The 9760-nt window shown below is 36.7% G+C and overlaps 1 protein-coding gene across 1 annotated transcript; it reads right to left on the bottom strand.

The window, feature by feature from the left end:
• Positions 1 to 8692: 8692 nt before the first annotated feature.
• LOC112417953 (zinc finger BED domain-containing protein DAYSLEEPER-like) lies at positions 8693 to 9448 on the bottom strand. The gene has a single exon (XM_024774126.2). It carries the CDS (start codon positions 9446 to 9448, stop codon positions 8693 to 8695), a length of 756 nt encoding a protein of 251 aa, XP_024629894.2.
• Between the last annotated feature and the right edge of the window lie 312 nt (positions 9449 to 9760).

The raw sequence follows: 9760 nt of genomic DNA, 5'->3' as shown, positions 1-9760 counted from the left end.
ATAAAAGAAAGACAAAATGAAAGAGAGTAAAAAAAATAGACTCAGAAGCACGTTAAATAATAGAGCATAATATATGAAATAATCATAAGGTGATAATTAATCAGAAGCACTTAACACAATATCAAAGCAAAAAAGATATATTAAACTAGAAGCACAAAGAGTTCAGAAACAGTTAGAAAGACAAGAAACTAAAACAAGGTAAACAGGTGTGTGCAACTAAGGGTGGCTTGTTGGCTAATCATTTCCATCATTTGTTTAAACAACTTGTTTGTTTCTGCTTGCTGCTTCTGCAATGATTCTTGTTAAAGCGTCATCTCTTTCTTGAATTCTTCATTGCTTCTGATCAAGATCTCTTCTCTTGTTCTGGCTGCTGCAAGTTTAGCCTCTGTAACATCCTTATATTCCAGCAAAAGTACCTTCTGCTCTAATAAATCTTTCTGAAGCTTCTTGACTTTTTCTTCCAAAGCAGCATTCCTTTGAATCAGTTCAAGGTTTGGAGATGCTAACTGGAAGTTAACAGAACTAATCCAAACTTCTGGGATGCACAAAATTAGGAATGAAGTCAGCTGCTTCTCTTCCTCTTAGGCTTGAAGGAATCTGCACCCATGTTCTTAGGATTTTGACTTCTTGAAGACTGTTGTCAACTCCTTTTAGCCAGTCCTGAAACTTCTTTTGAGCTAAGTCTTGCTCATCCAGACAAGTGCTCGTAAGAGCAGACAGAATGTAGTGAACTCTTTCATTCAGTCTGTTCCACTGCTTCTCATAGTCATCCTTATGAATCAAATCATTCCTAGCTTGAATGAGTTGATTCAATTCCTTGAAAATCTTCTCACACACATCTGTCAGTAATGTAGAATCAAGAAAAATGGTTGGAGGTGAGGGTATCTTGGATGGTTTTGGAGAATTGAATGGTTGAATGGCTAAGTTTGATGAAGTTTGATGATTGTTTGAGGAGGAAGGTAGGTGATCAGAAGCAGATTCCATGATCACATCAGAAGAAGAGTTAAAAAGCTCTTCCTTAGCATCAGAGACATCTGATGAGATCATAGGTTCTGGTTCTGATTGGGTTTCAAGGCTAGGTTGCTCAGAAACAGTTTGTTCAGAAACAAATAGTTCAGGAACAAATTGTTCAGAGAGGTTAGAGGAGGAGGGTTCAGATTGTTGGTTTTCTGAAACAGTCTGTTCAGGAACTGTTTCTGAGGCTTTTTGTGGAGTTAAACATATCTCACCACCTAAATGCTTTTCTAAAGAAGATAGGGTTGATGGAGAAGATGGTTGTTGAGGTTGGTGTTGTTCTGAACTAACTTCTGTAGAAGCTACTTCAGAGGCCTTTTGTGGTTCTTGGTTGGTTTCTGGTAAAACTACAGAAAGGGGTTTGAAAAAGACTGAGTCACGATTAAGAGGGTGATCATGAGGTAAGTGCTCAGTAGCTTTCATTCTTTGTGAGGCTAGTTCATTGATATGTTCATATATACTAGACTCTGGTTCTTTGTGAGTTTTGGAGGATGGTGAAAGGTTTTTAGAATGAATATTATACTTTTGACTAAGTGTAATATCATCTAGGTCAAAAGAAGATGTGGTTGAGTCAGATGAATTAGATGGGGTTGAATCTGATTCTACATTAACATATTCAGTAGAGTGTGAAGAACTAGGAATACCTTTCAGACTATCTGAGATAGTGGCTTCAGATTCTGATGCGTGAGCTTCTGATGTGTCTTCTCTTCCTGGCACAACTTCTTGTAACAGAACAGTTGCTTCCTTTACAGTCTGCTCTTGAGTTTCAGCAATCAGATTCACCCCTTCAGAAGCTTTCTCAACAGATTTAGAATCCACTTTGAGAAGACCTGCAACTTTGAGCTTCTCTTCCTAGCAATGGCATCTTTAGAATATTCCTTGACCATGCGTTTCATTGCTGGAGTGACTACAAAACAAGGTGACTCCATTGATTTCCCTTTGAGTCTGGGGTTCTCCTTTACAGCCTTGACTTCTTCTTCTTCAACGTTTCTTCTGTCGAACACCTCTGCCTTTACCTAGAAGTCCTTGACCAGGTTTTCATAGGAAGGTCTGTTGATCATAGTGAAGTAATCCAACATATGTTGAGCAGCAAAGTAACCTTTGATATCCATTCCGTTCCTTTCCAAGGAACCAAAATCTACAGTGGCTTCTACTTGAACATCCAGTTTGTTCAGAGGTATAGTCATCGTTCTTTCCTTGAGCACATAGGATTCATTGGTGTCGATCTTGATTAAAGGAACAGAGCTTGAGGAAGCCATTTGAATGATTGTGAAATGAAAAGGGTTTCTAGGGTTTAGAAGACAAATGCGCTTACTTCGCAGAGAAAGTTTAGAGAAAATGAAAGTGTAGGTTGTGAAGTGAGTAGTGTGTGTATTGTCAAAGTGTTTTAAGTAAAACGATTGCAATTCAAAAGGGGACAAACAAACATAGCATTAATGACAAATTGGGGGCGCGTGTAAGTAAGTTTAAAAGCTTAAAAAATCATCATTGCCCTTTTTGTTATACTCCAATACAAATAGACCACGTCAGAAACTTTTCAGACTTACAACCTTGGTTAATGGGACAGGTGTTACTGAGACGCAACTGCCAACGATTCCACTAACCCTGTTATTCATAAGTAAAGAACACAGCTTTTGAAGTTTTAGTGCTGACGTCATCTTCAGAAGCACATTTTCCTCAGAACCTCAGTTAAGAGCTTCTGATGGACCAAAGCTTCTGAATAAACTTCAGAACCAAACTTCTTATTCAGAGGCAAGAAAATCTTAATCAGACAAAAAGTGCATGTTCAAATTTTTCTTAATAAAATCAAATCTTTCAACAGTTAAAGGCTTTGTAAATATATCAGCCCATTGATGCTCAGTATCAATGAATTGTATATCTAAAACTCCTTTTTGAACATAATCTCTGATAAAATGGTGTTTGAGTTCAATATGCTTGACTCTTGAATTTACAATTGGATTCTTTGACAAACAAATAGCAGCAGTATTATCACAAAATATGGGAATACTGTTAGCATTAATCTGATAGTCTTCCAACTGATGTTTCATCTAAAGTAGTTGTGTACAACAACTTGCAGCTGAAATGTATTCTGCTTCTGCTGTAGACATAGCAATTGTTGCTTGTCTTTTGCTTGCCCAGGATATCGGATTCTCTCCCAGGAATTGACAATTTCCACTGGTTGATTTTCTTTCAATCCTGTCACCAGCATAGTCAGCATCACCGAATCCAACCAACTGATAATCTAGGGATTTCCTATACAGGAGTCCCAGATTAGTTGTTCCCTTTAGATACCTGAAGATTCTCTTAACAGTAGTTAAATGAGATTCTCTAGGATCTGATTGAAATCTTGCACACAAGCATACACTGAACAAAATATCTGGTATAGATGCAGTGAGGTATAACAGAGAACCAATCATACCTCTGTATAGCTTCTGGTCTAATTTAGTTCCAGTATCTTCTTTGCTTAAGGTGCAGGTTGGATGCATTGGAGTGTTCATCACTTTACAATCTTCTAGTTTGAACTTCTTTAGAAACTCCTTTGTATATTTTGTTTGATGAACATATACTCCTTCTTTGCTTTGATTAATTTGAATTCCAAGAAAGAACTTTAATTCTCCCATCATGCTCATTTCAAATTCATCCTGCATTAACTTAGAGAATTCCTTGCAAAGAGATGCATTAGTAGAACCAAATATTATATCATCAACATATATCTGCACAATCAGAATATTTTTCTTAAGAGTCCTTCTGAAGAGTGTTGTGTCAACTTGGCCTCTCTTAAAATCATTTTTGATTAAGAAAATACTTAGTCTATCATACCAAGCTCTGGGAGCATGTTTCAAGCCATATAGTGATTTCTTAAGTTTGTAAACATGGTCAGGATGTTTAAGATCCTCAAACCCAGGAGGTTGTTTGACATACACTTCTTCTTCAATGACACCATTAAGAAATGCACTCTTGACATCCATTTGATATAATATTATGCCATGATTAACTGCATAGGATAGAAGTAACCTGATTGCTTCCAATCTTGCAACTGGAGAAAATGTTTCAGTGTAATCAATGCCTTCTTGTTGACTATAACCTTGTGCAACAAGTCTAGCTTTGTTTCTGGTTACTTCCACTTGTTCATTCAGCTTGTTTCTGAATACCCATTTTGTTCCAATAATGTTCTTCTGATTGGGTTTGGGTATCAGATCCCACACATCATTCCTTTGAAACTGATTTAGCTCTTCTTGCATTGCTAATATCCATCCATCATCTGAGAGAGCTTCATCAACTGTCTTTGGCTCAATTATTGACAGCAATCCTATCATAGATTCTTCTTGTCTGAAATGAGATCTTATTCTTCTAGGACTGTCTTTGCTTCCAATTATAAGCTCCTCAGGATGTGAAGATTTGTGCTTGAATTTTGATTGAACTACATGCTGAGTGTCATCTTGAATATCCTCAGAAGCATTTTCAGTCTGTGATTCTGGATTAGGTTCAGCTTCTGAACTTGACTCAGCTTCTGGATTTGATTCAGCATCTGGACTTGATTCATCTTCTGGATTCTTTTCAGTATCAGAAGGTTGATCAGATTCTGATGCATCTTCAGAATCATCTGCACCTGCATTACTTTCAACTTGCTCTAGAGTTTCACTTGCAAGCTCTCTATCATCAAATTTAACATGCATAGATTCGTCAACACAATGTGTATCTGAATTATACACTCTGTATGTCTTTGACCTTTCAGAGTAACCTAAAAAGATTCCTCATTGAGCCTTGGCATCAAATTTCTTTAGATAGTCTTTAGTATTTGGAATGTAACAAGTACATCCAAACTGATGAAAGTAAGAGATATTGGGTCTTCTTCCTTTGAAGAGTTCATATGCAGTTTTCTCCAACATAGGTCTGATATAGATCCTATTTTGGACATAACATGAAGTATTAACTGCTTCTGCCCAGAAATGTTTAGCTAAATTATTTTCATGGATCATGGTTCTGGCCATTTCTTGTAAAGTTCTGTTCTTTCTCTCTACAACCCCATTTTGTTGTGGAGTTCTAGGAAAAGAGAATTCATGGATAATTCCATGTTTTTCACAAAAAGATTCAAATGGCACGTTTTCAAATTCTCCACCATGATCACTACTGACTTTCAAAATTTTCATTTCCTTTTCAGATTGTATTTGAGTGCAGAAGCTGCTAAACACCTCACAAGCATAATCTTTACTTCTTAGGAATTTTACCCAAGTCCACCTGCTGTAATCATCAACAATGACCAATCCATATTTACTTCCATATAAGGATGCAGTGTTAACTGGTCCAAACAGATCAATATGGAGTAATTCTAAGGGTCTGGAGGTTGATACAATGTCTTTGGATTTGAAAGAAGTTTTAACAATTTTTCCTTTCTGACATGCACCACAGAGTGCATTTGAATGATAATCAATGTTAGGCAAACCTTTGACAAGTTGTAACTTGCTGATTTTAGAAATTAATCTCCAATTAGCATGTCCCAACCTTCTATGCCATACCCACTTTTTATCATTCATTGACAGAAGGCAAACTACATTTTGATCAGCCAGATCAGAGAAATTAATCCTATAGACATTCTCAACTCTCTTTCCCTTAAATGTAATGGATTTGTCATCCTTGTTGACTACAGTGCAGTTGGTCTTACTGAACATAACATCATACCCATTGTCACAAAATTGACTGATGCTCAATAGGTTATGCTTCAGACCATCTACTAGCCAAACATTATTTATTGAAATGGAGGAATTACCAATAGTACCTGTACCAATGATTTTTCCAGTTTGGTTGCCACCAAACTTCACTTCTCCTCAATCTTTCATGGTAAGGGTGAGGAACAAAGCTTTCTCTCCTGTCATATGCCTTGAACACCCGCTGTCTAGGTACCAGGACCTTTGTTTCTCTTTTTCCCTTAAGCATACCTCATTTTCATCTACTCAATCTGATTCAGCTTCTGATGACACTGTTGCCACTAACCCCATGGCTGCTTTTGCATCATCATCTGCTTCTTCTTTATCAGAACCAGATTCACTATCCAGATCTTCCCAGGTCACCATCAAACTCTTCTTGATTTGCTTTCTGAATTTGCTTGAGCTGAAACTTGGTTTCTTAGGTCTGCTCTTTGACTTTTCCTTCTGAAGATCGGGGCAATCAGCAATGAAATGTCCAGGCTTCTTACAGTTGAAGCATCCCTTTTGATCTTCTTTCTTGGAGTTCTTATAACCACCCCTCTTGCTCAAAAACTTCTTCTGCCTCTTTGCCATGTATTCAAGCTTGTTAGACAGCATAGCCATCTTCACAGATTGATCTTCATCAGAATCTTCATCTGGTGATTCTTCTTCAGATTCACTGGCCTTGTAAGCTTTGGAAGACTTTCCTTTAGATGGTAGAGCAATAGATCTATTCTTCTTAGAGGATTCATGCTCATTCAGACTCATTTCATGTACCTTGAGAGAACTGACAAGATCTTCAACACTCAAAGTGTTTAGATCCTTAGCTTCCTCAATGGCAGTTACTTTGGGTCTCCATCTAGAAGGCAAGCTTCTCAGAATCTTGCTTACATGATCAGAAGCAACATAACTCTTCTTCAGTATTTGCAGCCTAGATACTAAAGTTTGAAATCTTGAGTACATCTCCTCTATACTCTCATCATCCTTCATCTTGAACAGCTCATACTGATGAACTAGCATTAGTGCCTTTGCTTCTTTAACCTTCTTGCTACCTTCGTAGTTAGCACATAGTGATGCAAACATTGCCTTAGTAGTGGATTTATCACTCATCTTCATATATTCAGTGCGTGGTATAGAAGCAACAATGATCCCTCTGATCTTGTGATGCTTTTTGTATAGCTTCTTCTGAGTAGGAGTGTGAATCTTTCTGTCAATAGAAGCTCCTTCTTCATCCAAGTCCAAATCATCAACTCCATCTTCAAGAATGTCCCACAGCTCTTCATCTAATCCCATGATGTAGCTGTACATGTTGGTTTTCCACCAAGAAAACTCTTCTGGATCTCCATTGAACTTTGGAGCTTTTCCAGAATCTGATTTCTTGTCAGATGTACCATAATCATAACTAACATTATTGTACCTTGTAGATGTAGAAGATTCAGGTTCAGCAGACATATTTTTCTTGGATCTTGATCTGTCACACGGTTAAGTGCTTTGATAACAGAGCAAGCTCTGATACCAATTGAAGGTGAGAAAAACACAAGAAGGGGGGGTTGAATTGTGTTTTCTTTTTCTCGAAAAATTCTTCTTCTGATATCAATTCAGAAGCTCGTTGAGAGTGCTTCTGATGTGATGTTCAGAATCAGATATGCAGCGGAATAAAAACATATCAGAGAAAAGAAAGAGAGACACAAGCAATTATCCTGGTTCCTTCCACAAATCGGAAGTAGTCCAGTCCCCCTTGCACTTCCAAGGAGATTTCCACTAAGAAATAATCACACAGATTACAACTGCTCAATACTATCTAGTATGAGACTTTCCAAATGCTCAAGCACGCAGACGAGAGACTTCCAATGCTCAAACACTAAAGCAAGAGACTTCTAATCAAACAGAATTACACAGAAAATTGTTTGACTTGAACGCTTGATATACAATCAGTGGTGTTCACAATACAAAGCAATAAAGACTCTAGACTTAAGAATTTCTAAGATATATCAAATCAGTGCAGAAATTCAAAGTGCTTTGAGAATCAAATTTGACAGAGTTTGGGCGCTTTTAACTTGTGTTGATGTCTCTTGTGATCTTCAAGTCTTTACTCCTTTATATAGAGGTGAGTAGAGAGACGTTGAGATCTTTAGCACGTCCAAAGAGTCGTTGAGTTCCTTTGATCATCCACCAGTAATCTTTTTTCTGATTTGGGTGTAGTCCTATGAAGGATCAACTTCAAATTCATTCCTATCTTGAAGGAACAATTCTGCAGGCAGAGCTGTTATCTTGTCTTGTAGCGAGGACACACTCAAGGTCGTGGAGGTAGTGGTTGTACACTTGTACTTTGTCAACTCTTCAATGAGGGACAAGCACCCAGTGCTTTTCAAATGAACGTTGGCACTCCCCTTTTGATCCTTCGCTCTCTTAGACGAGGTTAACTTAATGAAACAGCCTTTTTGAGATTTCAGATTGAATCTTCTGATCCACTGTAGCTTCTGGTGATGATATAGCTTATGATGAAATCTTGCTTCTGATTAACTTTGCTTCTGATGAACTTATGCTTCTGATGACGTCATCACTTCAGAGGCACTTGAAACTTCAGAAGCACTTCATAGCTTCAGACGCAGTTTTCTTCAGATGCTTTAGATTCCTTTGCTCTCTATTGTTCTTCCAAGACCTATTGAAATTGAATAACTTTGCCTATGGTCCTGTACACTTGAACAAATATTAGCAATAACCAATTGACAATTTTTAATATCTTGTCATCATCAAAACTCATTAAGGTTTATTGTAAAACACATTTTCTTCCAACAGACATATGCATCGATATCTTTTAATCCATCAAGTACAATCAAGTTCAATATGTGAGCACAACATCTCATATGCAAGTACTATCCATTAAACAAGGTACGACCATTCCAAACCCTCATGCCTCTATTTAAATAATTAATGGCCAAGTTGTTGGAACTTGCATTGTCAACAATAACACAACAAATAGACCTAATACCCTAGTCCTTCATGCAATTTTCTAAGGCTATTCTTATGGTTTCACCTTTATGGTCAGCAATTATATTGAAACTCAATATTTTTTTCTTCAAAATCCACTCATCATCAATATAATGAGCTGTCACACACATATAATTCATGTTTTGAATTGATGTCCAAGTATCAGTTGTAAGAGACACCATTTGATTATTTGCAGACAACAAATATTTCAAGGTTTCTTTCTCATCAAAGTACAACCTCAAATAATCTCTAGCAACGGAGTCATGAGAAGGAATTTTAAATTTTGGTTGAGCCTTACCCATGAACATCTTAAATCCTTCGTTTTCAACATGTTTAAAAGGAAGCTCATCAATAATAATCATTTTCGCAAGTGCCAATCTAGTCTTCTCTTGACTAAAATCAACAAGTTTAAAACTAACACTATTACGGTCATCCTCACTTCCTATTTCAATGGCTAAAGTCTTTTGTTTTTTATCAACTACCCTATATGGGTTTTTTAGGCACACCTTTAAATGTTTTCCCAGGTTAGTTGTGCCATGACTAGAACTATTTGCGGCATATTCTTTCCCACAATACTTACACACAACCAAATTTTTATTCCTACTAAAATGTTTCCAAACTTTAGAACGCCTTTGAGGGGTTTTTTTTGGTTCGCTTACCGTTGTAGCAGCTCCTACCTCAGTTATAGCCCCTGCTTCTGTTACTTCCCCATCTTGTCCTTGTTGTAAGTGAGCTTCTTGCACTCCTTCCACTTCCATTTCTACAACAATTTTGAACAAGCATGATTAAAATAACATCAAAAGAAAATGGACAGCATATCATCTTTGAATAATATTTACATAAATAAAACTTTTTCAAAATACATAGAGAGGATTAAGTAAAACCATTAATTATTTTATTATACTTTAATGGTTAAATTATACATAATTTAACGAAATAATATAATTTAACTAAATAATATATTCTGATTTCATGAGTTTCAAATTATATGACTGTGCTTTAAATCAAACCAAAAAAATGTATGTCCAGAAAATCATATTCAGCTTATAAATGCTTAATGGTTAGTTACC

The sequence above is a fragment of the Medicago truncatula genome, chromosome 6, assembly GCF_003473485.1.
Source record: "Medicago truncatula cultivar Jemalong A17 chromosome 6, MtrunA17r5.0-ANR, whole genome shotgun sequence".
Lineage (NCBI taxonomy): Eukaryota > Viridiplantae > Streptophyta > Magnoliopsida > Fabales > Fabaceae > Medicago > Medicago truncatula.
The sequence above is the reverse complement of the archived record's forward strand: the minus strand, read 5'-3'. Positions and strand labels throughout refer to the sequence as shown.